At 43.0% G+C, this 27,837-nt stretch overlaps 3 protein-coding genes across 4 annotated transcripts in view; 2 read left to right on the forward strand and 1 right to left on the reverse strand.

The window, feature by feature from the left end:
* SYCP2L (synaptonemal complex protein 2 like) overlaps nt 1-2,037 on the reverse strand; it is a gene marked incomplete at its 5' end in the record, with an annotated part of 61,558 nt that extends 59,521 nt beyond the window's left edge. Inside the window, one exon of the mRNA XM_081145375.1 lies at nt 1,921-2,037. Coding sequence (XP_081001501.1) covers nt 1,921-2,037 — 117 coding nt within the window. The remainder of the gene's footprint in view (nt 1-1,920) is intronic.
* Nucleotides 2,036-12,396, forward strand: GCM2 (glial cells missing transcription factor 2; the record flags this gene model as incomplete). The annotated part of the gene is made up of 7 exons (XM_081145376.1): nt 2,036-2,232; nt 4,279-4,414; nt 5,796-5,918; nt 9,506-9,758; nt 9,885-9,997; nt 10,397-10,522; nt 11,470-12,396. The coding sequence occupies 7 exons, from the start codon at nt 2,036-2,038 to the stop codon at nt 12,394-12,396; spliced, it is 1,875 nt and encodes a 624-aa protein (XP_081001502.1).
* A 9,024-nt stretch (nt 12,397-21,420) lies between these two features.
* Nucleotides 21,421-27,837, forward strand: part of MAK (male germ cell associated kinase) — a 51,156-nt gene continuing 44,739 nt past the window's right edge. Inside the window, exons 1-2 of one of the 2 annotated variants that reach the window (XM_081144375.1) lie at nt 21,421-21,479; nt 26,415-26,744. In XM_081144375.1, coding sequence (XP_081000501.1) covers nt 26,644-26,744 — 101 coding nt within the window. In that variant the 5' untranslated portion in view covers nt 21,421-21,479; nt 26,415-26,643. Of the gene's footprint in view, nt 21,480-26,414; nt 26,745-27,837 lie in introns of those variants that run through there. The other variant, XM_081144376.1, reaches the window with a different exon arrangement.

Raw genomic sequence — 27,837 nt, forward strand, 5'->3', positions numbered from 1 at the left:
ACACCCTTTGCCTTGGTCTGCAGGGCTCTGCACCATGTGTCCTCTGTCAACTTCCTCTGCTTGGCTTCCCTGGTAATGAGTCCTGCAACAGGTCAAACGTCCTTGCCTCGGGGCCTCTGCACTGGCTACCAGAGGCCTAGGCTGCTTCTCCCCACAACTTTCCACCCTCCTGGGGCTCCTTGTCGGCCCTCGAATCTCAGCTTCAGTATCACCTTTGCAGGTCTGTCTACCAGGACCTTACCTAAAGGAAGCCAAGTGCAGCCCTCCACCCTCAACCATTCTCTGTCGCCATGCCCGTTCCTTTTCTTCCCACTACTTTCCTTTGGTGGGTAACCTGTTGCTTTGGCTCTCTGCCAGGCTGTAAGCTCCACACGGGCACACTGTGTTCGTTTTGTTCAGTACTGTCCACCCACATCCAGAATAGTGCCTGGCCCTCGATGGCTTAGACTAGCCTAAGAGTTATCACTGGACGGCATCATCGGATATCGGAGATTAGGGAAGGAGAAGCAGCAAAGACTATTTCTCTCTCTGGTGTGAGCGACTAGAGGACCAACTGTGCTGAGACACACACACACACACACACACACACACCCCCCAAAATTAACTTGATCTTTACATAGAAAGCATCCTGGGCCATTCCACTCCCAAGCTCTTCCTTAACAGACTGCAAAGGGCCTTCCTTTTCCTGTGGACAACAAAAATTGTTTTTAAAACATTTTTATCTAAAACAAATGCAGTTCGCGTTTTAAAAATAAAACAAACGAAATGAAGGTTCATATTATCTTTTCAAATAAAAAAGTTTTTGTTTGCTCATGTCCGATTTTAAGTCTAAGTAAGATACCACTTTAAACAAACACATATCCAACCTCTTTAGCCCTATCTGTAAGAAATACAGCTATCACAAGAAGCGAAGCAAACATCAATATAATAAACAATCACACAACATAGGTAAATTTAAACTCTATAGTGATAACTATACATGAAAAGAAAGGCTTTCAAGAGTTTGTAAAATAAGGTTTTAAAAGATGCATTGCAAGCACAGTCATGAGTTTAAGCTTCATGTTCATGACTTACATGAATTTTAAATGTGATCTAGGACTTATACTGAAACCACTGCAGGAATTTACAAAGCAGCAGTGGATTGTTAACACATTTTCTTCAAAAAGTGAGCCCTGGGTCTGCCATCCTGGTTTTCACAACACATTGTCCTATGATTAAATAACATCATCTCATCTGCTCATTTCTTGCCAACAATTAATTAAATGAATTAAATTGAAAAGTATAACACTAAAAGAAATCTTTTTTAAAAATCTCTTCTGGAGTTTTTTAAAAATCTAGCTTGGGCTAACAGTCCTATATGCACTTGCCCAAAAATCCTTAAACGTCAGCATATTTTACAGTTTTATCGTCATTATTTATAAATATAAAAAGTAAGAATGAATTCAAAAACCCAAACCCAGACTTTTTTTTTCCCACCAGCCGTACACTCAGTTAAATAAATGCTGCAAAGTAGGAGCGCTGACAGTGCCAACCCACGCGCCAGCCACCCGGGGTCGCGATTTAAGGAATGCCATTTCCCAGGCACCATCTGAAGTCCCAGCACTTGGAACCATGCACCTGGGGCCCCGCTCTGCACGCATCAAAGGGCGTAGGTCTGGGCAAACATCCAAAGCAACTTGTAAAGAAACATCTTATTGCCTTACAAGCATTAATTCTTCGGGTTCGGCACCATCTCACCCCACCCCCAGCGCTCTATTAGCAAGGCCCAGAGGTTTCTATCTATCCTGCCTCGTCTCACTGAGCGCTGCCAATAAACTCCAAGCAAATCTAAAGAGGTGGAAGCGCTCGGAGGGTCCCCGAAGGGCTCCTTCCCGCGAAGCCGGCGGGACGGCAGCCCGCGCCCAGTCTGCGGGTGCGCACCCGGGGCTCTGCGCCCAGAGCCCGATGGACCGCGCGCCCAAGCACGGCCCGGAACCGCGGAGAGGCGGCCGGGGCTAGAAAGCGCGGGGTCCTCGTAGAGCCACTCACCGCCTGCATGCCGACGCTCGCGTTCCCGAGATTCCGCCCCGGACACCCGCGCGGGCTGGGAGGCGCGGCCCGGAGAGCCCCGGACCGACCGGGCCCTGGATTCCAGCCTTTGCCAGGAAGCCGAACTGCTGAGCCCGCCCCTGAAGCCCCCCCGGATCCAGGATCCCAGACGCCGGCTGCACTCGCAAGCGACTCGCAGTCCTGGTCGGGCCGCCTGGGCGCGCGCGCACTGGGATTACGCAGAGGGGGTGAACATTATTTAAACGTTCTACGTGTGCAAAATTCTGCGCTGATAGGGGCCCCCTTCTCTCCATCTTTAACAGCTATTGAACTGGTTTTGGTCCGTTAATATTGATCTAGACTAAAGCTGAACCTTCCCCATGGGAACCAGATTGTACCTGAAATCTGGGTATATTCCTGATATCACAAAAGAAGATGGTTTTTAAGTAAAATAAAATAATAAAATAAAATAAAACCCTTGGTGTACTCAGTCAAAATAAAACGAAACCAAAAAAGCAAACAAATATTTTCGTCCAGTTTGTTTTCTGCCCACTTCCCTTAGCTGGACAAGATATGCACTAATGGCCAGGTTTAGGCCAGTAAGTGGCCTGTTATGTGAACACGGTGGCAAAAATAAATTGGACTGATGTTTTCTTTAAAAAAAAGAAAGAAAAGAAAAAAAAAAAAGACCCCTTAAATTTAAATCCAAATATTCCTTGTGTATAAATCAACTTGAATTGTAACTAGATGCTAAAGGTATTTCATTTCATGACATTTACAGAAAATACTTGTTTACATACAAGCAAAACATAATATAACCAGAATCTCAGCTTGTCAGCCCAGGATCATTTGAAATGATACTTATTTCAAAGTTCATCATCTCTGTTTCCTGGCAAATATGATGTACATATACTTATGTTAATTTACCTATTTTCATCTCAACCTAGAAAATTCAAAGCCTTCTTCCTTGCTTTTGAATTAATGGGCTTATACAATATCAAAATAGTAATTAAGGAAGAGCCAGCTCTGAATATAAAGTGTTCTGAATCAGTGCAAATATTAACTGCAGGAAAGAACTGAAGGATAGTAAGCAATAATCTAAATACAGTGTGAATATATTTTACTTTGGGAAATAAAACTATAATAATATAACAACAATTAATACAATAATATAATGAAATTATTCATATTAGATGTTAAAGTTTTATAGTCCATTATTTTCAGACTTTTCAGGAAAAAATATATCCTTCCAAACGATATGGTTGTTAATGCATTCAAATTTTCATAGAAATTAAAGATAATGTAATAGAGAACACCTCGATTTGTTTATTTTTATTTTGTTATATTTTCACTTTGATTGGTTTTACTAACATGTTTTACCCCAGACACATTTTTGGGCGATTTGGAATATGTATATTTTAATTCTTCTCAAACTAAATACGGAGACTCTGACGTTTCTTTTCACACCAGAATTCATTTAGGGGAAAAGTATATGATTAATTGAATTGGCTTTAACATTAAAAATTTATTTATTTATGTTTTTGAAAGATCTGGACTCTCTAGCAACCTTCCAAAATTATAGAGACAAGAAATCTAACAATGTTTACAAAAGACCAGAAATGAATTTCTATACATTCTCAGAGGTGATTTTAAATTATTTTTGAAGTTACATTAAAAAATTTTTAAATATACATTATGTTAAACTACTGAATTAACGAAATATCGATTTGTAAAAAAAAAAAAAAAGTCAATTCTTTTCACCTCTGAAAGACGAAACACCATAAAAAGCAACTGAATGGCAGGAGTTGCAATGACCTCCCGCAGTCAGTTCATACGTTGAAAGTCTAAAGATAAAGCCAGTGGGCAAGGAGTGGACACGCTCTTCATTTCCTCCCAGACCTTCCTGGCTATGTGAGGGTGATTTAATCGCCAACTCAGACCGACGTGACCTTTCAGAAGGCAAGAACTTTGGGGCAGGGCAGACTAGGGGACGAACAAGCCCCTTTCTCCTGCGTGGCCCAGCTTCGCCTCTGACTGGGGGGGTATCCGAGCCTGAATCTAGAGAAACAAGACAAGTCGCAGAGCTGCCCAAAGGTGGGATTTCCCGGCACGGGAGTTCTCGGCTGATCACCGGCCAATTGGATTGACTTTTCTCACAAACCTGCCTGTGCCCTTGACCGGGGGAGGTAAGAGGATCGCGAGCGTGGGTGGGTTTCAGTTTCATCTGCTTTCTCCCGCTTTTCGCCGAAGGAAAGGACTAATCCGGCAAGGGGTGCGGGCCTGGGCGCGCTCGCAGCCGGGTCCCGCGCGGCATCAGTCCGCGCGCCGCGTGCGCGCTCGGAGGCGCCAAGGTCGGGAGCGCGCCAGCCTCGGGGGCTGGAGGGATGTAGGTTCGGGGCGTCCTGCTCAGGGGCCGGCTCTCCCGTGGCTAAGGCTGGGAACCGAAGCTCGCCTCCCGCAAAACAAAATAAATTCCGGAAACCCGTCTTCTCTCTCGGCCCAGCGTGGGTAACGAGAGACTTAAGTCACTTCAAACGGTTGTCTTTTCTTGGCCGCCTCCAGGTACTGGAATCCCTTTAATGAGGGGGATACACTGATGGAGCAGGCTGGGTCTCAACCCGGGGGAGCCCACCGCGTCCTAGGGCCCCGCACCTAGCTGCTGCGGGCTCCAGAAAAGCCTCCCCAGATGGAATGGGGGTGAACACGGTTTCGTCGTATTTCCAGGGCAATACCAATAAAGATGACTTTTTTATAGAGGGCTATGTCGGGTGCGTGGCGACTGAGAACTCCCCGAGCCCCAATCCCTTGGAAACTCGCTCAGAGGGAGGGAGCCAAGGCCACAGAGAAAGCTACGGTTCTGCGGGAGCTCCTGCGCCCCCGGAGGGAGGAGGTGGGGGGGGGGCGAGCTCGCCCCCTTCCTCCTCTCCACCTACCGCACTCAATCTTCCCTCACCTTCCCCAACTCACTTTCCAGGACTCTCTCCCCACAGGGCCCGGTCCCTCCGCAGCCCCCGCGCGCATGGGTGCGCCCAGGCCTGCGAGCATACTGGGACCTTGGGTACTCCCTTGGACGTCAGCCTCGCCCCCCCCAAAAAAAATAAGGGGCACAGACTGCAGGACACGTACAACAGCTACAGCAAAAGCCCGGAGTAGAGCCCAAAGTGGGCCGACCCCAATCCGGCGGCCTGGGCACAGTTACTCAGACTGCGGGCGCGGCGACCGCGGTTCCCCAGGGGCCTGAGAATTGAGTGTTGGCTCTCAGGGGATGACTCCAAAGCCACTATCGCAAAAGCGTCTCCAAAGCCCAATCCGAAAACTCAGAGGCCAGCGGGGTTAGGGAAAAAAAAAAAAAAGAATTTCAATTTAAATGAGGCATTCCAAACTCCACACCGCTCCCTCGCCCCTTAACCTCTTGCCTCAGTTTCCTGTCACCTCAAGGGCTCAGGTCAACCTTCCCCCGCTTTCCCAGCTCTGTCGGGGAGGGGGCGACCCGCCTTGCTGGTGCGGGGAGCCCGGGAGCTGGAGAGGGAGCGAGGAAAGGCGGAGCGGTGGGAGGTGAACCTTTATAAGCGCGCGGGCGGTGGCCTGGCGCCTTCAGCACCCGGCCCAGAACCGCACTCCCCCGGGGCCCTGAACCCCCGTGGATCCAGCCCCGCCCCCTCTCTCCCTCCCTCCCTCCTTCCCGCTCTCTCCCTACTTTATTTTTTTAAGAAGGAAAAAAATCACCTGGCGCCCCTCTAGGCTTGCTTTCCTCCCCTGTGTTTCAGGGTCCTGGCCGGAGACCCCTGGCAAGGTGGCAGCTGCGGGCCGCAGCCGGGCAGAGGGCGGGCTGCGTGCGGTCCTACGGCATGAAGCTCAGCTGGGACATCAACGACCCGCAGATGCCTCAGGTACCGGACACTCGGCGTGAGCTCCCGCGGTGCGGTGCATCCAAAGAAGGGGGTGGCATTCAAGGCCTCCAGGGGGCTGTGGACAGAGCGCACTCAGCGGGGCAAACACAGGAGAGTCCTCAGGCAGAAGGACTCTACATGGGCGGTTCTCTGAACTCACAAAGGGCACAGTTGGGTTTAAAGGTGTATCTCCCCCCAGCTTTCTTCGCCCTCTTTGGAAAACACTGAGAGGAGCAGAAACTGTCAACCAGGCTCCACGTTTCCAGTCTGGGTGGGGTGGGTGAAGGGGGGACACATGCCTGACCCTCACTTTCCTTTCACCAAGGTAGAAATCCAGTGATTCTCTCTTTATCCATTCTTGGAAATCCATGAGAAAGGTAGGAGAGAATCTCAGCAGAGGTGGGTACCACTGCCTCATGCGGGGACACTGTGAGGTCAGACTGGAACCCGGGGTCCTGAGAATCTTGAACAAATAGCACGACTTAGACAACTTATTCCGGAGCCCAGGGGGCTGCCTGGATGAAGCAGGGTGCCTGGGAAACTCCGACCATGCTAACCAGGCCATGGGTGCCCAGACGGCCTCAGGAATCTGGATTTTGGACATAACTTTTACTTTAATGACATAGTGTTTACTCTAATGACAAGAAACTTTCTGTCCTTTTAGGGTGGATTTGCTTTGTTTTGTTTTAATGGGACAAAGTGATTTGGAGCCAAGTCCAGGAAATTCATGCTTTGTCATACTGGTTTGGGGCAAAAACTGAGGAGCGACTTTAAAGTCCTGGGTACAGGTGGAGGGAGAGTGGGAGTGGCCTCCCAAGCATTTTCAAAAGTGTACTTGCCACAGGGTTATGGCGCCGGAATGAGAGACCCGTCATTTATTCAGCATCGACTATGTACCGTGTGGGTGTTCAGATGGACAGCAATTCATTAGCAAAGCTGTGCAGCCTCTCAAAGAGATCGGTGCTTTTGGGGATGCTGTTTTTGTAGAAAGTTTGTTCTTTTTGTTTGTTTTAAAGTTGGCCTGCTTTACGATCACATGGTACCATTTTTGTGAAAGTGGACCACAGGACAGCAAGGGCATCTTCATTCTCACTGGCTTCAGTCCACATAAATTTTCGTAGGTAAAAAGCTAATCTTGCATTTTAGAGCCACATCCAAATAATGAAAAGATGGCTCCTCTCCCAAGCATTTTCTAGACTTCCATAAATGTGAATAATTTCTCCTTTTGGAGACTGGTTCTTAAGCAGGAAGTGTGTGTGACATCTCAAAAGGGGCTGGTTCGCTGGGCTATATAAAGATAACTGGAGAAATTCAGATTTCTAGCCCTGTTTTGGCTAATTGAAGGAAAAAACTAAACTGGCTGTATGACCTTGAGATTGTTACTGAATCTTCCTTAGTCTCTGGCTACTCACCTGTCATCAAGGGGCAAAACTAGATAACAATCTTAAGCTCTCAGCCAGGTGGGCGGTCGTGTTCAGTGTGTGCATGCTTGTCTGTGTGTGAGTTCATAGGCTCGCACGTGCCAACACATTAGCACAAATGAAACCCAATCCCGGGGTCCTCCATTCTTGTTTTGACTAAAAAATACCGTCTCTGTGGCTTCATTTTCCATTTCACAGCTTTAGTAGCTGGTGTGAGACATGGGGGCTTAGTCTGTACTCCACAGGGCAGCACTGAAAAAATACTCTGCTCTGGAAAATTGTCAATTTATCACTAAGGTCCTTAAAATGAAACGTTCACTTTAACAGCAAAGATGTTAGCATTTAGTATGAACTTAGAGTTGATAGCACATCAGTATATATTTCATTTGTCACTGACTGAAGTCAATCTATTAATTTTATGTCAATCATAATATTTCTAGAAAAGAGAACAATGCCTATTAGTAATAATAATGATTTCAACAATATCTCTGTGGTTTTGGAAACAAAATTACCCGTTTACCTATTACTGTTAGAATGTACAATACTAAGGATGTACGCAAGTCTGAATTGTCCATCTGAGAATACTTTTGCTTTGCAAATGCTGGATCTAATTTTCCTGGGGTGGTAGGAGGGAGAAAATGTCTTGTTCCTGTGATAATACTCTTCTGAGCCTCTGTCATATCAGTAAAGCCAGTGTGGCCTGGCTGCACAGCCTTCTGTTTAAATCCCAGCTATGCCACGGTAGAGGGTTCTCTCTCTTTTACTTCCATGTCCTTATCTTTATCAAATAAGAGTAATGACTCCCGTCATGCGACATTTGCTGTGAGGACTATGGATACTGCATAAGGTGGCTTTGTGGGCCACACTGTCTCTGTCCCAAATACGCAACTCTGCATTGTAGTGTGAAAACAGCCATAGACAATACATAGGTGAATGGACATGGCCATATCCAATACAGCTTTACTTATGGATACTGAAATTTGATTTTCATATAATTTTCATGTGTCAAAAAATATATTTTAAAAAATATTCCCCAACCATTAAAAAATATATAAACCATTCTTTGCTTGTAGGCTGTACTAAAACCTGTGGCAGGCTGGACTTGGCCCACAGTCCATTGTTTACTGACCCCTGTCTGTACCAGGTACCTTTAGGGCAGGGGTCAGCAAGTGGTAATTAAAGGGTAACTTTATATTAAACTTATATATAAGAAAGACACTGCAGTATAAATAATGCATAATATGGACAGAGACAATCAAAAGTGAATATTAAAGCAGGGCTCAGTATTTTAGATCTAACTTATTATTGCAGCCCAGCCATGTGGCTCTTTGTTGAGAATGATAATCCTGGTTGCCCTGGGGAGAGGTCCAGTCCTTAGCAGGCTTCTCCTAGTGCCGGGGTTTACCTTGATGGGGAGGCCCTTCACCACAATGTCCTTGTAAACTTGGAGAGCTCAGCTGTTGGGAGGAACATCAGGAGCTGTTCTTGCCTCTCTGATGTTGCTCAGGGTATCACTGCTGATGTGACTGACAGGTCTGTGATAGGGCCAAGAGCTTTTGAAGGAAAAGTGCTGGATGGAAGTAAAGCTATTTGCAGGCTCACTTGCATGTCAGTCAGATAGCATCCCAATCACTTTTTGCCCTGGCTCTTTGATACTTAATCTAAAGATGTTTTCAACAGTTAAACACACAAGAAGTGGTATAACATGGTGATAAAGAGAACAGGCTCTGGAGTCAAACTGCAAGGGCTCAAATCCTACCGCCTGGTCTTACTAGCTGTGTGACTTTGGGTGAGTCAGTTAACCTCTCTGACCCCCATTTCTTATTAGGTAAAATGGGGAGAATAATATTACCTATTGTCTGTGTGTTATGAACTGTAGGTGAATTGATACATTATTGCCTGAGTGTTATGAGGTGTAGGTGAATTGATCCATGTACAACACTTAGAAGATAAGCGCTACACTAACATCAATTAGCCAATTGTCAGAAAGCCCTCACAGACAGGATGAGTAGTATTTTGTGATGGCACAGTTTCTGAGTTTTACAACATATCCAGATCTAAAAAGAACCAATTTTTATCCTACTATGCTTGGACAAAATGAAAAGCGCAGTGCGTTGGGTTTGGCCTTGGTCAACCTGACCGCCCTTCCTTTGGGTGCCTGTCCAGGAGCCGGCCCACTTCGACCACTTCTGCGAGTGGCCCGACGGCTACGTGCGCTTCATCTATCGCAGCGACGAGAAGAAGGCGCAGCGCCACCTGAGCGGCTGGGCCATGCGCAACACCAACAACCACAACGGCCACATCCTCAAGAAGTCGTGCCTGGGCGTGGTGCTGTGCGCCAGGGCCTGCGCCCTGCCCGACGGCTCCCGCCTGCGCCTGCGGCCGGCCATCTGCGACAAGGCGCGGCTGAAGCAGCAGAGTGAGGGGGGCCTGGGGGGCGGCCTTGCAGGCGGGGGTTCCCTCCATCCAACTACCTTCCTTTTCCTCCCTTCAAAAGGGTCTGGGGGCGGGGCTCTTATTAATAGTCTCCCCTCTGGCTTTGCAGAGAAAGCATGCCCCAACTGTCATTCTGCTTTGGAATTGGTTCCCTGTCGAGGGCACAGCGGATACCCTGTCACCAACTTCTGGAGGCTTGATGGCAACGCCATATTTTTTCAGGTGGTTTGGGGGACAGCACCGTTTGTGATGTATTATTTCCACAGGGGCCAAACCACCTGCCATGTGCCTTAGGAGCTCTGGACCAAACCAGGCAGCTCCTGTGGCCAGGAGCAGGTGCTGGGCCTCCCAGGGCCTTCCCAAGCTCCTAGGATAATTACCCTGCCCCTTCCTGCTGTGTGCTCTGGAACCACCAGAGACAGTGAACCAGGTTGTAGTGATAGCTGATTTAATATGGGGAAAGGACTGTTAGGTAATCTTTTAAGATGTCTATTATTGATGCTGTTTTATTGGTTCAAGAATTTTTTTCCAGTTAGTTTGAAAAAACAAATAACAATGTGGGATCTTGGGAAAGATGTAATTTTTGACCAGCAGTGGCAGCTTCCTTCCTTATTACTGTAGGCCAAGGGAGTTCATGATCACCCAAGACCAGAGAGTAAATCGGAGACGGAAGCTAGAAGAAGTGCCATCAAGAGACAAATGGCCTGTTTTTACCAACCCCAGAAAAAGAGAATTCGAGAACTGAAGGTAATGGGGAGCTGACATTCCACTGCGGTCTGTGTTTATTTTCATCACAATGTACACTGGTAATTATGTAAAATATTAAGGTCATACATTAATTAGAAAGGTTTGATTATCTGTGAAAATTATGTCTCTACAACAAACTGTCCTTGAATCAATATTTTGGATAATGTTTCTAATTTCATCTTCTCTTATAAAAAAAAAAAGCCTACCATCTACACAGTCAGTAATGTAGTGAGCATGTGTGCAGACATCCTGAGACAAGGGCAGTTAGCCAATGGTACTACAGAAAGAAATGTGTGCATACAGGTAATGAGTTAACATGCATCCTGGAGAGAGCCCTTTACATTATTTACATGGAACAGATAAAATTTGCTTGGGCAGCTAGATCTGGTTTGGCTTTTCAACCAAAGCATGCCAAGCAGGCAGTGTTAGTCTGAGGATAAGAGAAACTGACATTGTTTGAGCATTTTCTGTGTGCTAGGTACATGAGGTCTTAAGTTTCACACATGAAACATCCCCAAAAGCCTTAAGAGAGGTTACTGTTATTGAGCCCATTTTTAAAATTAGAAATCTGAGACTCACAGAGGTTAAGTAATTTGTTCAATTATGAGGAACAGGTTAGAATTTGAACCCTGATCTGTGCCAGGCTCCGGAGTCTCCACTTTTATGAACATAGTATAGGGAAGAACAGGACCATCTGCCACACAGACCCACCCTTCCTGGCTACTGTGGACCCCCATGCAGCAGTGAGGTACTCACGCCTGAGCAAGCTCCAGCTGGGCAACCCCTGGACCATGTGCCCAATTCATGTACCTAAGCTGTGCAGTGCTCACAACACAGAACCCGCCAATTGGAAGTTTATTTTTATTTGACTGGTTGGCTACTGTTACAGGTAAGAGTGTCCATGCAGTTTGCATTTTATTTACAAATAAAAATTTGTACCTTTTTAGGCAGGAGAAGATCAAGACAACAGTGGACATTTCAACAACATACCTCCCCTGGAAAATCCAGAAGAATTTGATATAATTACTGGCACTGACCTCCCTACTCTAGGGCAGTCTTGCTTTTCCTTCCCAGCCTCTGATGCTTACAAGGCTTCTTGTGACCTAGCCACCTTTCACGGAGACATAATGCCACCCTTTCAGAAATATCCAAACCCAAGAATCTATTTGCCGAGGCCACCTTGCAGCTATGACTTGGCAGGTCCTGCTTATCCAAATGCCACCCTGTACAAAGATTCCAGCAGTAATGCTGATGACACAGACTGGGTTCACCTGGATGCACTACAATATAACTTCAAGTCATACAGCAGCTTCCAGAGGAGCTGTGATTTCACCAGTAAACAACAGGGCTGGAAACCAGCTCTTGGAAAACCTGGCCTTGGGGAGAGGACTGACCCTGGACAGTTCCAGGCCATGGCCACTTGCCCTTATTATAACCCAGAGCTTCCCTGCAGGTACCTCCCCACTCCCCCGCCAGGTGCTCCAGCCCTGCAGACAGTGATCACCACCACCACCAAAGTGTCCTACCAGGCCTACCAGCCCCCAGCTCGGAAATACTGTGACAACTTGCGGGAAGCCAAGAGCCTTTCGGGCTGTAACTATGCTTCTGAAAACACCCCGATGCCCATCTATCCAGAAGCCTTGGACTTCCCAGATACAGTCACCAGGGCAGCTTCTCCATCGGCGTCACTTCCACTGAAAATTTCAGGAGATTGCAGAGCTATCAGGCCTGCTGTGGCTTTTCCTCAAGAGTCAGCTCCCTCCAGGGCAGACAGAGCGGAGACCTGGGATGTGTGTGCAACTGGACTGGGGTCTACAATCAGTTATTCAGGCAGAGTTAGTCCATTCTTTAGCTATGACCAGGAGGACTTTTAAACGGCAAACCTGGGCACAGCATAATATTGGTGTCCATGCTGGCAATGGAACGGGAAATGGCAGCTGTCTCATGTTGAGTTAGGAGATTTCTGTTGTACAACATTTCTAAACCCACACTACACTACACAGAATGAGGTCTGGATTGTGACTTTCCTAAATAAACAAATGAGCAAACTGGAAACCACAAAGATTAATAAACTAGCTTATTAGCTTGAGTAGAAGTTAAGAAACCTGGTTCTCACTCTAAGCTTTTTCCTGCTAGACCGTATTAGAGAATTTCACAAATCTTTATTTGGCACTTTGACGTTGTCAACAGCTTCAGGAAGAAATTTTTACAATCTTATATCCTGATAAGAGTCATTTCTTAAGATTTTTATATAGCATTTAAAACCCGGGAAAATAATTTCGGGAATTAATTTTGATCATTTTATCTCCAAATTCTGTATCTTCAGCTTTTTAAAAAATCTACAATATTGCAATGGTAAAATGCAGTTGTTTTTAAGAGAATTTTATTTTCCATTGTCAGCTGATTAGCTTTGATTAGCACTGACAAATGTTTTTATAACAGACAGCCTAACGATGATGTGTATTTAATGGGTTATTATTTACTAAAATATAGTCTTTCTGATTAGGTTTCAAAATTAGAACTGAGGTGTTTTATTCAAATATAGCTTTATCGTTCCTTTGTTACTTCTCATAAATGTAATTTATACTGTTCAATTAAATGTAATAACGACAGTTTAGAGTAATGTAGCTGATGCTTAAGTCATTTCAAAACAAGAAAAAATTATTGTTCATGTTATGACCTGAGCAGCAATTGTTATAATAGATTAAAACATATTAGCTCCTTCAACAGTTTTGTTATTTATTTGTACCTTTTGACCCCTGTTAAGAGAAATATTAGAGTGGAATAAGCGTTGCTAAGAGTCACTTCAACCAGAGTGAGGAGGCTTTTAGGGAACTGAGCCTTACGCACATCCTGTGGCTCAGGCTCAGAGCTGCTATCAAGTTGCTAACCTGTTCAACTGAGCTCCAGGATGAACGATGACATCCTGGAGCCATAAAGATCCTGGAGCAACAACTGCTAGACACACAGGGACTTTACCTCCTCCCTGTAATTTTCACCTCCCTCAATTGCATATTGGAACGAACCAATCCCTGTTAACCTAGCCCTTTATCTGCAGGAAAGAATTACACTTTCTAGCTTTTGGTTTTATAAACCCTGCCTTTGTTCTCTCTGGAGCACAATATAGGTTGATACCTGAATCTGTCTCCCAAGCTGCAGCTCCTTTTGCTCAAATAAATGCTTTTTCTTTGTTGCAATCTAAATTTAATTTTCGTTTACACGCCCTTCACCCATTTTACCCACCACCCACCCCCTACCTCTGGAAACTACCAATCTACTCTGTATATATGAACTCAATTCTTTTGTTTGTTGGTTTGTTTTGTTTTTTAGATTGCACAGATAGGTGAGATCATATGGTATTTTCCTTTCTCTATTTGACTTATTTCACTTAGCATAATGCCCCTAAGGTCCATCCATGTTATCACATATAGCAAAATTTCATTATTTTATATAACATTCCATTATATATATACTTTATATATGTGTATATATATGTATGTGTGTGTGTTTACATATATATATCTATAGATATATATATATATGTATACCACATTTCCTTTATTCAGTCATCTGTTGGTGAATGCTTAGGTGGTTTCCATATCTTGACTATTGTAAATAATGCTGCAATGAATATGGGGTGCACATATCTTTTCAAATTAGTGTTTTCATTTTCTTTAGATAAATACCCATAAGTAGGATTGCTGTATCATATGGCAGTTCCATTTTCTTTTTTTTTTTAGGAATCTGCATACTGTTTCCATAGTGTTTTTACCAATTTTCATTCCCACCAGCAGTGCACAAGTGTTCTCTTGTCTTCACATCTTTGCCCACATTTGGCATATTGCCTTTTTTATAACAGCCATTCTAACAGGTGTGAGGTGATATCTCCCTTGGTCATGGGTTTCCAGATTCAGCAAATAAATATACAGGATGCCCTGTTGAATTAGCATTAAGATAAATAACAAGTAATTTTTGAGTATTTCCCAAATATTTCATGGACATACAAAAACTATTCACTGTTTATCTGAAATTCAAATTTAACTGGATGTCCTATATTTTACCTGGCACTCCTACTTGGTAAAAATGTTATAATTCAATTTCATTCTTGTCCAGTGTTCAGTCTGGAAGTAGAGAAGAGCCTCCAGTGTGAGACTTGGTTAGAAGGGACATCCTGTGTGTTAACACAGCTTCAGTAAAACAGCACTCTTCCACTTCCAGATGAGCAAGAATAGCCCAGAGCATCTTATAGCACTGGAAAGTAAGAAAGTGCTAAACAAACAAACAAACCCAACTTAGGCAGGGTTTCTGTGTTATAGTCTTGAGGTAAAATTGCTTTTTCTTCGGACAACCTGTCTTTCTTCTTAAAGCCTTCAACTGATTGAATGAGGCCCATCCACAAACGGAGGCGTGGAGGGTAATCTGCTCTACTCAGAGTCTACTGATTTAAATGTTGATTCCAGTCTATAAATACCTTCACAGCCATCTAGAATAATGCTTGACCAAACAACCGGGCACCATAGTCTAGCCATGTGACCTCATAAAATTAACCATTACACCGAATAAAGGTAGATCAAAGGGATCAGGGATATTTAGCTAGAAGAAAAAACTCAAATGGGACATAATAAAGTCTAGAAATATTTGCAGTAACTGTGCAGAGATGGGATTAAGTAGTATAGTGTGGAGTCTAGGGAAATGGTCTTCAGTTTAGGGACATTGTCTTCAGACAAAACTGAAAATACTGAGCATGAGAATGGATTTGTAGAGCTCACACAGCTTTTTAGTGAGAGTGGAGATTTGGACTCTCTAAAGATCAGGGAAGCAGTTCCTTTCAGGGGCGGTTTAAGAGTCGTATTCCTCCCCCTCAAACCACCTGAAAATTTTCCTTCTTATTCAGGAGCTGAGGTTCTAATTTACTTGGAAGACTATTATGGGAACATGGGAAGTATGTGCTTCACAATCTGAAAAACTTAAAAGAGCGAAGGTGAGCCAGAAAACAGGATGCAGTCTGGAAGTTTCCTTAGAGTCAACCCATTTAAGGTACAAAGGAAAAGACTGGGGGGGGGGGGGGTGGAATGCATCTGGTTAAGAAAAAGCATTTTGCTATCATAGAACCTTTTCCCAGGACCTGGGTGTTCAAGCTAAACCCTCTCAAATAGGACTCAGTACATCCTCAGCAGGAAGGTAAATGTCACACTCCAACACTTCAAATACCGATTTCCATCACACATCTGTTCTGTATTCTTTCGTGATTTGTTCAGGACAAAAGTTAAAAGTCAGATTTACAAACTGTGTATCCATGAAAACACAGCTTCCCCTGGCCAGCGTGGTTCAGTGGTTGAGCATCGACCTATGAACCAGGAGGTCATGGTTCAATTCCTGGTCAGGGCACAGGCCCAGGCTGCAGGCTCGATCCCCAGTCGGGGGTGTGCAGGAGGCAGCCCATCAATGACTCTCATCATTGATGTTTCTATCTCTCTCTCCCTCTCCCTTCCTCTCTCTGAAATCAATAAAAACATTTAAAAAACAAAACCAGCTTAGAATACTGACATTTGGAAGGCTTAATTTATTTTGACAGAATTTAATTAGCACAATTTAAGATTAGATAAGATTATGCATTAAAAAAATAAAATGTATTTTGTATGGAGAAGAAAAGAGAACTAGTAATATGCCAAGTTAATATATGTAAGACTTTTTGTTTACATAGTAATCCATAATCCTTGCTCTGCTACTAACTATTTGGTAGCTAATGACATTCTTCTACACTTTGCACTGCTGGTGGAAAATATTGAAGATATACCCATGATTGTCATCTATGGCCATGAGACCCTGGAGATTCAGCTCTCTGATGAGGACAAGTCTCCTTGAGTCTGTGAAATGTTATACCAGGCATTTGCTGAATTTGAAGAGAGTAGCAAGTGGTGACAGAATAGCAAATGTTATCAGTGACCTGTATCAGTTGTGCAAATGCCAGGAAAATAATTTCAAGGTGATTTCACAGGTGTTTGTAATAGATCATAAATCAAAAATGGCTGCTGGCTTGTAACATCATGCATTCCACCTTGAATTTCTAGAGTATTCCCTGGACTGTAAGTATAAAAGTTGCTCTCAAAAACATAAATATGTCTACTCTAAATAATCCAGCAAAGAATGGACAGATCTAATTTGAAATCCCACAATTACCTCTTACTCTCTAAATGCTCTCCGAGGGAATTTCTTAAGTAACAACCCAATTTTAAAATGTAGAAATGGAGTAAGGGAATGAATTCTCCATTTTTTACTTTTTTAAATACATCTTTATTGATTTCAGAGAGAGGAAGGGAGAGAGAGAGAGAGAGAGAGAAACATCAATGATGAGAGAGTCATTGATGGGCTGCCTCCTGCACGCCCCACACCGGGAATCGCTACCCAGACATGTGCCCTGACCTGGAACTGACCTGGGGGCCTCTTGGTGCAGGGGAGGGTGCTCAACCACCTGAGCCACTCCGGCTGGGCTCATTCTATTTTTAAATAGCTCCAATTATGAGAAAGTTATGAAAATGTTGTTACCTATGCCAGGCTTGAAATCATTGATGTTTCTATCTCTCTCTCTCTCCCTCTCCTTTCCTCTCTCTGAAATCAATAAAGATATATTTTTAAAAAAACAAAAAACCACACTTACTAAAGACTTATGTGATGTTTTAAAAATCAGAAGCTTACATGTACCTCCTGTGCTTAAAAAGCTTCATTTGTTTCCTGAGGGTATTTTTTAATGTAACCTCCCCCAAATGTTCCATTGTGATCCCAATCAAGAAGTGTGCATGTTAAGAAATTTTTAAAAAGCTGAGAATGAACATTGGAATCTCAATAATCATTTGTCTTTATGATGTTCCTCTAGTGTTTTTAAAATTTTATTTCAGCTTTTGAGCTTCATTTTGGGCAGGAACTTGATGAAATATCATATTACAGTAAAATCTTCTAAGTCAGTGAGTAAAACATAAACAAAGTTGTTGGACTTAGAAACATGTAGATAAAGATCAGTTCCACAAATTCATTTGACAGAAGCAAACATACTTGAGGTGATATAATTTATTACTTCCTCCTGAGCAGGACAGGCTCTAGACTTATGTGTGACAGGAATGAAGTCAACTGAATAAGTTTAAACATAAGGCAGTGAAGTAGCTGCTTCTTGACAGATAAGTCAGATTTCAGGCTCTCAACCCTGCCCCTTCAAGATGGTCACAGTCCTCCACAGGGATGTTTTGTCCCTAAAGTTCCAGTCAAGTGTTTTGGGTTCAATGTCTTTTGGTCTCCTAGACATGGGCCCCTCCCTAGCTTCTGCCTGCAACCCGTAGGGTGTCTCTGAGGTGGGTGCAGAGGGTTCCAGTACTGGGGCGGCACTTAGCCAAGATGCTGTTGTGTATCAGTGAATGGCAGTCACATCCCTGCTCTGGAAGAAAGCTACAAGCTGTGCACATGGTAAAAACCAACACAACCACACATATTTTTGCTTTAGCAGAAAATCTATTTACATAATGATAAGTGGTTTCCCTTGTTTAGTGTGGAAATTGTTTATTTGTTTATTTAGGGAACTGGCTTCTTCAGTGATACCAGCTTTTATGTTTAATAAAATTTTTGTTTTAAAAATAAAGTTGGGCCCTGGTTGGTTTTGCTCAGTGGCTAGAGCATCAGCCTGCAGACTGAAGGGTCCAGGGTTTGATTCCAGCCAAGGGCGTGCACCTCAGTTGCAGGCTCGATCCCCCACCCTGGTCCGGGCGCGTGCGGGAGGCAGCCAATCAATGTGTCTCTCACATTGATGTTTCTCTCTCCTTCTCTCTGCGCTTCCCCCCCCCCCCCCCACTCTCTGAAAAGCAATGGAAAAAATATCCTCAGGTGAGGATTAAAAAATAATAAATAAAAAAATAATAAATAAATAAATAATAAAAAGTGGGGAAAATACAGCAAAATATTAAACAGTAAACAGAAGGAGATAATATTAATTTCTTCTTTTAAACTGTTTTTTCCCAATTAATTTATATTTGAAAAAGTGAAAATAAATTGTTGTGTGTGTAAAATAAAAATTTAAATGTTTCTAATGCAAAGCAGAGGCTCAGAAAAACAAATCCAAGCAATAATTTGATAAGAATATCTCTGTAAAAACAAAAGCGAATCAAGCCTAAAGACATAGCCCCTACCAACTTGTAAAATGAAAATTCCTGTTCTAGAACATGAACTGGTAGAGGGCAGAATCTGTATCATTTGTTCAACAAATGTTTGTTGAGCACCTACTATGTGCCAGGCACGCTTCTGCATGTTATAGGGACAACAATGAATAAATCACATGAAATTCCCGCCCTTTGAAGATTATAATATAGTGGGGATGGAGGGGAAAACAAACAATAAATAAAATGAATAATTACTTGTATAATATATTAAAAGGTGATAAATGCTGCAAAGAAAACTAAAGCATTCTTAAAATTGTAAAACTTGTTAGAGTTAAAATTTGATCATGATCTTATATAATTGATACATTTCTTTAGGAAATAATGTAAAACCTAAGGAGGAGGAATGACACATCATTTGAGGCTAGCTGCATCAGAGTTGAGAAGTGAGAAAAAAGTAAAAGAGCACAGCATAGTAAAAAGAAAGTATTGAACCCGAGATGTTCTGAGCCCTTAGTCATTCACTGAATGTCAGGGTCCCACACTTGGCATTGAGACTGAGGTGAAAATTCAATGTGGAAGCTGGGCTGACTGGATGATCCTGCACCCTGCAATTCTGGGGTGCCAGGGAAAGGTATGGAGAGACAAGACAGCTATCTTCAAATACTGGAAGGGGTAAACATGTTTTCTTTATGGTCCTGTATAAAGCAGGACTACTTTCAATTTTTTTCTTTTATTGAATTTATTGGGGTGACATTGGCTAATAAGATTATGTAGGTTTCAGGTGTACAGTTCTGCAACACATCCTCAGTGTATTGTGTTGTGAAGAACACTTTCAGCTGAAGTGGAAAGGAAAATCAAAAGACTGAGCAACAGGAGGAACATTCTGGCTCTTGCAGTTGAAAAGACCAAGAACAGACTCAGGCATGATTGATGCAGGTGGGTGCTCAAGCGCCGTCCTCAGGAAATGATCTCATTCCCTTTCAGCCCTGCATTCTTCTGTGTTCATACTTGGCAAAGATGTGCAGCAAAGATGGCACCCAGCTGCTCTGGGACCTCATCTTACTACGTTTCCCCAACAGAAAGGGAATGCCTTTTTCCCAGTATCTCAGACGCCTGTGGCCATCTATGAAAGCCAGCCACTGAGACACAGAGTAGCTCACATCCCTGAAGCTGAACCACAAAGGCAAATGGGTCATGGGCGTCTCCCCAAAGGAGAGCTGGGGATACCTGACAGGGGGAGTAAATGCTGGAAGAGCAGATACAGGAGGTCCGTTGCAGATCATACAGGGTAAAATTCAGAGTAATGGTCAGGAGATGAGGTCACATAGATAAAAGGTGGCTAGATGATCTTCATAGGCTCGCAGGTCATGGCAAGGACCTTGCAGAGAGATGGGAGCCTATGGCAGGATTTTAAACAAAGTGACAACATCTGCCTTGTGTTTTAACAGGGCCACTTGACTGCCAAGAGAATATACTGGCAGTGAGCAAAGGCTGAAGTGTCTGTTAACGGTCCGCTCAACACTACAAAGACCTTATAATTCTTTTTTTTAAATCCTCACTAGAGGAGTGAGAATATTTTTCCCCTATCGATTTTTCAGAGAGAGTGGAAGGGAAGAGGTAGGGGAAGAGAGAGAAAGATCAATGTGTGAGAGACACATGGATTGGTTGCCCCCCACACGTGCCCCCACCAGGGGCAGGACCAAACTTATAACCCAAGATCTTCATCATTTCTTCTTGGTAAGTTACAATAGCCTCTTTTTCCTTCCCTTGCCTCCAGATTCACTGTTCACACCCACCTACCCACTGCTGCTCTTGTGATCTTTCTAAAATGCAAATGTGAACGTGCCACTCCTCTGTGGAGAATTTTTCAGTGGTCCACTATAGCCGCATGGTATGGCTTAGGCTTCACAACGGTACATATTTAGACCACCATAACCTAATTTGTGCTTTTTATTTTGCCTGCCTATGTAACTTTAAGCTGTGAGAGGGGCATGAGCATGTCTTGCTACCTTGGCATTATTCTCAGTGCCAAGCCTAGAGCCTGACACCTAATAGATAATTACTAAATAGATACATCACTGACTCACGTACCGTGCTTCTGATTTATAGACCCTTTTTGCTAGCCAGTCTGAAATGTTTTTTTAGCAGTAACATAAGTGTACCTTCCTCCTGCAACTCTGGGCTAGTTATTATTTACTCATGTAGTCCCACATTCATTCAATTATCTTGTAATTACCACTATCTAAAACTGCAACTGCTACTGAGTAGGTTTTTTGAACGAATAAGTGAAAACTAACTTAGAAGTGTGGCCTAAGAGATAACACATACCCGAGGAATCGACCAATATAAGGAAGTGCAATACAAGAGTAGTTTTTCTCCGTGTGGTACATGCACAAATACGAGCACCAGGCAGATAGGCCTTTCTCTGGCCCTTCCCAAGTCTGGGAACCCGATGTAGTGAATCAAGCAAGACTTGGTAGAATGAATTGGAGCAAAACCAACCAAAATAAAGGGCAAACCAACCAACTTTCCATAGAGAACTGAAAAGGTAATCAAGACTCTCCCAAGCCCCAAATCTAAAGGGCGATCGAAATGTCAGAAATCCGAATGGGCGCGACAGACGCCCAGGTGTGCCCGGGAAGCCCCGCCCCTCAGGGAGACAGGGGACACAGGATAGGGCGGGGCTTGTCCGGCTCGGCCACGCCCCTCTGCGGGCGGACGTAGGCCGGCGGGCTGCGCGCGAGCCGGCGCACCACCGCCGTTTCCTAGGAGATGAAACACACAGGACGCCGGAGCTACACGCCGGAGCGGAGGAGGTGAGCGGAGAGCGCGGGATGGGAACCCCCGGCCGGCTGCCGGGCCGCCGCCGTCCGCCCTGCCCAGTCCGAGCCTGCGGTGCGAGGCCGGCCGGCATGTCCTCTCGACGCCCAGTCCTACCAGGGCCAACGTCCAAGGAGAGAAGGGGCCCCGGACCCTGGAAGAGGGAAGGACGGGAGGGAGGAGACCCCGGGAGGGGCGCGGCGCGCGGGCGGGAGGGCCTGCGCCGGGGCTGTCGGTGCTCGCCGAGGCTCCCGCGACCCCTTTCTGCTCCTAGGCGGCGAGGTTTGGCCCCGGGTGGGCGGGTGACGGCGGGACGGCCATCATCTGAGGGACCCCTGCCCCCGAACCTCTTCCCGACCTTCCCACCTGTCTTCGTCGCGCCCCCCGCTGCTTGGCCTGAGGGGAAACTACTTTTCCGAGTGAGGGGCGGGCGGCGGCGGTCTCGGGAAGGCAGAGACTCGAGTTCAGAACTACGACAAACCAAAAAGGGAGGGAGAAGTCTTTTAACGGCCCCGGTGTGCAGCAAAAAGGGTCAGACCTCGGTGTCACGAAAACTGTTTCTTGACTGCGAATAAGGCGGGTTGGAAGGTCGGGGGAGCCCTGAAACCGGTTTTTAGTGGTTTGTCATCTCAGTTCTGAAAGGAAAGAGGTTTATGTCACTGTGTTCAGATCATCTTTTTTAGTGAGCAGACATTTGTTGTAATGGTAACGGAGTTCTCGTAGAGTCAGAGCTATCAGACTGATTTTAATCAGACAGACCCACTGAGTTCAAAAGAGTGCTGGAGACGAAAGTTACTTTTCCGCCCCGCGGCCTTCCTCGAGCTCCCCCGCCCCCCTTTCCCCGCCGCCTGAAGGCGGAGGGAGGCGCTGTCTCCGGAGGCTGCCGGTCACTGCCTTGCGAGGCTGGCCTTGGGCCAGGATGTTCCATCTGTTCGTTGAGGTGTTTTTTGTTTTTTTTTTTAATGATTTGTGAATATTAGCACAACGCACTGATGCTTTTCTATTTTAATGCGGAATCTTTGTTTTCCCATTGTAAAAGCGCCCTTTTAGTTTCTGTAAACATATGACTTCGTTTGAAATCATTTTTCTGTTTTGCTTGTTAAACAACTTAATGATTTTTAAGACATTACTTTTTAAATAAATAAATAAATAAATAAATAAACGTTAATGCCAGCCTGGGAATGATTTCATTACAGTAGGTTCTACATAGACAAGTTGAAGACATCCAAAGGGTATGTGTTCAGTGACCGGCAGACACAAGACTTACCCTCCCTTTGCCCTCTATATTAATCTTCTTTAATCCTATCTAAATCCCAGCTTAACTAGCAGAAGATGTTGAGAATAAAGCTCAGGTTTACAGTAATTGTGCACTTAGATAAAAATATGAAAAGTAGAATGGGAGAGAAATTATATGGGAATTTATTTAATGTAGGTCTACAATTAAGCCTCTAAATAAATGTCTTTTTCTTTAAATCAGAATATAAGGTTTGCTTAACCCATAGGAAAGTCAGTAAATATTGTAGCTCGATTGTAGAAAATTCCAAATTTCTAACAGGAATTGAAGATCATAGTTATATTACATGTACTTGTGTTTTGCCTTGTTGCATATATATGGAAATAAATATGTATGGAAATATTCATGTACAGAAGCAATCATGTTATTACATGATTATTTGCAGAACTATCTTTCCATAGGTTAACAGAGAAGAATATATGTAACTTTTAGAGGAATACTGCTGTGTATGAATTAGGGACCCATAGGCAGTCTGTGTTTCTTAAGTTACATATACTACTTTTGACTAGTAATCAGTTTTGGACCTTGCTATACTACGCTGATATTTGTTTCGGATTTTAAAAAACCTTTATCTTTATATCTATGCCTCTTCACATTAGGCCACTGTAAGGGGATGGTTGAAATAGTTAGCATATCACCCTCGAGAGCTTTTTATTTTGTAATTAATATAAATCAGAAGAGCCTTTCCAAAGTGTTTGGGAGCATAGTATGTAAATTTGTTTTACTAAAAGTTCAGGCAGGGTCATATCCATAATCTTCACCCACCCCCTAAATGAAAGAAGCTGGGAAATTGCCATGTCCCTTATTTATTCTTCCCTGAGTGTAAGTGTACCCTACCCTATAGCCATCCTCACTTGAAATGGACTTTGTATTTCCAGTGTACATTTCCAAGTCAGTTGGTTAGGCTTGGGATGAAGTCTCAGGTAGCCACTCTAAAACTGGGCTTTGAGGCCAAATGCGGAAAGTCATCAATTACTGATCTGTTGTGCTCATAGTACTGGTGATGGTGGTGGTTCATGGTCTTAATAGCAGAAGAGAAAGAGGCCAGTAATTACACTTTTACAGGCTGTTAAGTCCTGCAGGGTAAAGTTTTGACTACTGTTTCTGACACCCTCTTACCTCTGAACTTCAGTTCCCACCTGGGCAGCTCCCTCTTTAATTCACTTCTCAAGCAGTGTGGTTTTAGCATGAAAATAATTGTTGTATATGCAACAACTCTGCAAAGGAAGAACAATGCTATTATCCTATTAAATGTCTTATTTAAATAACTTTCTGGGCAAAGTAAAAAATAAAATTTTCATGAGGGGAGCTCCAGGTAGACGCCTTTCTCCCTTACTCACATTTCCTTTCCTCTCACTGTTTCTGGCCTATTATTTTTACAGTGTCCTTCAGGTGTAGGATAAGCCAGGTATAGCCCCAGGATTTTGTTAATTAGGAAACACAATTTGTACTTTCCAGTTTGTCAGTAGCATCGTGGTGTTTTAGTGTGAGGAGTTGGGTTAGGAATCTTAAGGTGCCACTGATGCAACTTTCGTTGTAGGGTAATTCTGAATGGTTTGGGAGAAAAGAGGTGGTTCCTTGCAGTCAGCTACATCAGTGATTGTAAAGGCCAATAAGAATGGGTTGTTTAGAAGTTAGGGACTACACTATAAAAAGCACTATATAAAGCCTAAATTAGCTTTAGGCTAATGCAAGTATTAAACTGACTCCACCTTTAATTCTCTGATCATAGATAAGTTATTTAATCCTTCTGTGTTTTTATTTTATAATTTTGCTGGTATGATGGACATCATGGCCTTTTGGACAAATATATTCTCTGTATTGTTATTTATGCAGTAAACCTATAGAGAGCACCGTTTCCTTAAGAGATAGGCATATGTCACCTTAAATAGGGTAGCTAGAAAAGAATGTAAAGTAATTTAACATGTTGATAGTAAATTGCAAAATACTGATTTAACAAAATTCTAAATGATCAGAAGAAATACATTTCAGTCCATAGTTTAATCATAGCACATAGTATAAAACAAACAACCCAAGAGATCTTTAAAAGTTATATTTCCTTATACTGATAAAGGAAAAATTAATAAAAGCAAATACATGTTTTGGTCAGGTACCCTGCAGAGGGATGTTGCCTTTCTCTGTATTAATACCTTAATATTTAGAATCTGTGTCTATGTATAAAGACCACTTGCAAAAAACTATATAAGTAGGGGAACCATTTGCTGGTATTTGATACAACCACTTGCTCAGACAGAAGCTGAGAAAAATAAAGGAGCCCTAAATAGAATGGAAGCTACTATCATGATATCTCTTTCAAGATCCTGACCACCGAGTTAGCACAGCCTAGATGATTTCCCATGTGGCTTTGAAAGGGTGACTATCTGTATGAAGTAAACTAAATGATAAATTAATACACACTCCCTTTATTGAAAAGCCCCACAGGGTTCTTCCAAAGTTTCATGTGGACAAATGCATTCCTGAATACAGGAAACTACATAGTTTACTGTACTTCTCCACACTTGTTCTTTCTCCAGAATGCTTGTTGTTGGAAGTCTTGGTTACTTTGACAACTACATTATGTCCTTGTCGGTCCTAAATTTATGCAGTTAATAGACAAGCAATTCCTATGATATGATTTGACTTGTAGAAATGAAGCAGTGCTACAGTGAAAGGAAAATAATCTTTGAATGAAGTACCAACTTATAAAAGCCACTTTAAAACACTTTATTTTAATGGTGCCAAACATTCTGCAACTAAACATAAAGCCTTGTAACAGAATAACAGAAATTTTAAAAAGCAAAATAAGAATGAGAAATAGATGTGAATTAAGAAATAGTTCCTTGAAATGTGGAACTAAGAGAGCCACGGGAGGAAACGAGTGTCGTTTTAATGAAATAGACACTTAGGCTAGTGCTTCGTTTTTCTGTAATCATAGTAATAAAACCAGAACCTATTGAAACCTGTACCCTTCAAATATGTACAGATCCACAATCCCTTATTTGTAGTTTTGAAATCCACAAAGCTCTGAAGGATGAAATTTTAAAACTAAGTTTGTGCAAACTCATTTGCAACAAAATAGGACCTGAATGATTATGAGGCCATTCGTAGTCTTTATTTATTTTACTTATATACTTTTCATACATTTTTCTGCAAGTCAAGAGGCTAATGGGTATTATATAACGTATGGTATATGCACCATATTACTTTTCTAAAACGTGAAAATTCCTGGATTCCAAACAGATCTGGCCTAGGAGTTTCACATAAGGGATTGTGGGTCAAATTAAATATATTGCAGAAATTGATTCAAAGAATTGAAACAGTATAGATGTCTGATTTTCCAAGGTCCGATTTGGAATAATATAGACTATATTCAATAACAAAGGAATCACACACATCATTAGGCCGATATTTGTTGAACATTCATGGGATAAATAGCACAGTACCATGTAAATGAAGCTGTCACCAAATGAATATTTTTCTGTTATATGTGAACATCATTCCAAAAGGCACAAATGATTTACTGACAGATGTTTAAACACAGTGGTATTTATATTACCATTTTTCCCTGTGCTGTAGATTACCAATAAATTCTTTGGAGAGATTCTTTAATGAAAATTCCTTGTATTATTTTTTATAGGATGTTCACAAGAATGGATGCACTGTTTTCTTGCCAGATTTCTTATTGCTGTAGCTCATGAACCTACATAATCTTGGGGAAGAGCCTATGTATAATGATGACAAGCCTGTCATCAGTATAGCAACAACAGTCTAACAGCAAAAGAAAATAAAAATAAAGAAGCATTTAAATTTATATTCAACAAAGAAGCCATTGCAATCATCAACTTGTGCTGCATTATTTTTCCAAGATGAACCGGTACACAACCATGCGGCAGCTGGGGGATGGCACCTATGGGAGTGTGCTGATGGGCAAGAGCAATGAATCTGGGGAGCTGGTGGCCATCAAAAGGTACCGTGTACAGCACTGCAGAGTTTAACCTTTGAAGCTGATCTTTCTTTTCCTTTGTGTCCTTGAGAATGCATGTCTTATTATAGACAGCCGTAGATTTTGGTACATCAAGTATTGAGTACTGAACAAAGCAGTTTACAATAAGCTTATCTTATGCAGTAGTTTCTACTTTATAGCTCAGGAACTTGAGGCACAGAGAGGTCATTAAGTACTTCGTCCAAGGTCATATAATCAGCGAGCTGATGAGTGAGGGTTTGAATCCAGGCAGTGTAATTCCACAGCTACATTATTATTATTATTATTTTAGTCCTCACCGTAGGACATATTTATTGCTTTTATGGAGAGAGAGAGGGAAGGGGGGGGAGAGAGAGAGAGAGAGACAGAGAGAGAGAGAGAGAGAGAGAAGCATTGATCAGTTGCCTCCCGTATGTGCCCCCATTGGGAATCGACCCCACATCCTAGGTATGTGCCCTGAGCAGGAATCAAACCTGTGACCTTTCAGTTCACCGGATGATGCTCCAACCAACTGAGCCACCCTGGCCAGGGCCACAGCTACATTCTTGACTACCTTGGTGTGTTGCTAATTCTCTTTTTAAAAAAAATATATCTTTATTGATTTCAGAGAGAAGAAAGGAGAGGGAGAGAGATAGAAACATCAATGATGAGGGAGTCATTGATTGAGCCCACAGCCTGGGCATATGCCCTGACCAGGAATCGAACCCCGATCGCCTGGATCCTAGGTTGACGCTCAACCGCTGAGCCACTCCCGGCCGGGCATGTGTTGCTAATTCTTTATGCTGCCTTTCCTTATTTCCTTAGCCCAGTGTATTATATACTCTTGTAGAGGCTCAGAATAATTCCTGTGGTAATTAGTTTAATAAATGAGGATAACTTTAAGCTTTCTGAGAATCTTCTAGAACATTTCAATAGGAAATTAATGAAATGAAAGCAGTAGGGCATATAGTGTTTTTATTTTTCTTAATCCAGCCTTGTAATTTCTATACCTAAAGAAACATTTATTAGAACATGAGTCCTGTTTTTTTTCTTGTCTCCCCTTTAAAGAAAAAAAACATTTTTTCCCCAAAGATTACTA

Source organism: Miniopterus schreibersii (genome assembly GCF_964146895.1).
Source record: "Miniopterus schreibersii genome assembly, chromosome: 8".
Classification (NCBI taxonomy): Eukaryota; Metazoa; Chordata; class Mammalia; order Chiroptera; family Miniopteridae; genus Miniopterus; species Miniopterus schreibersii.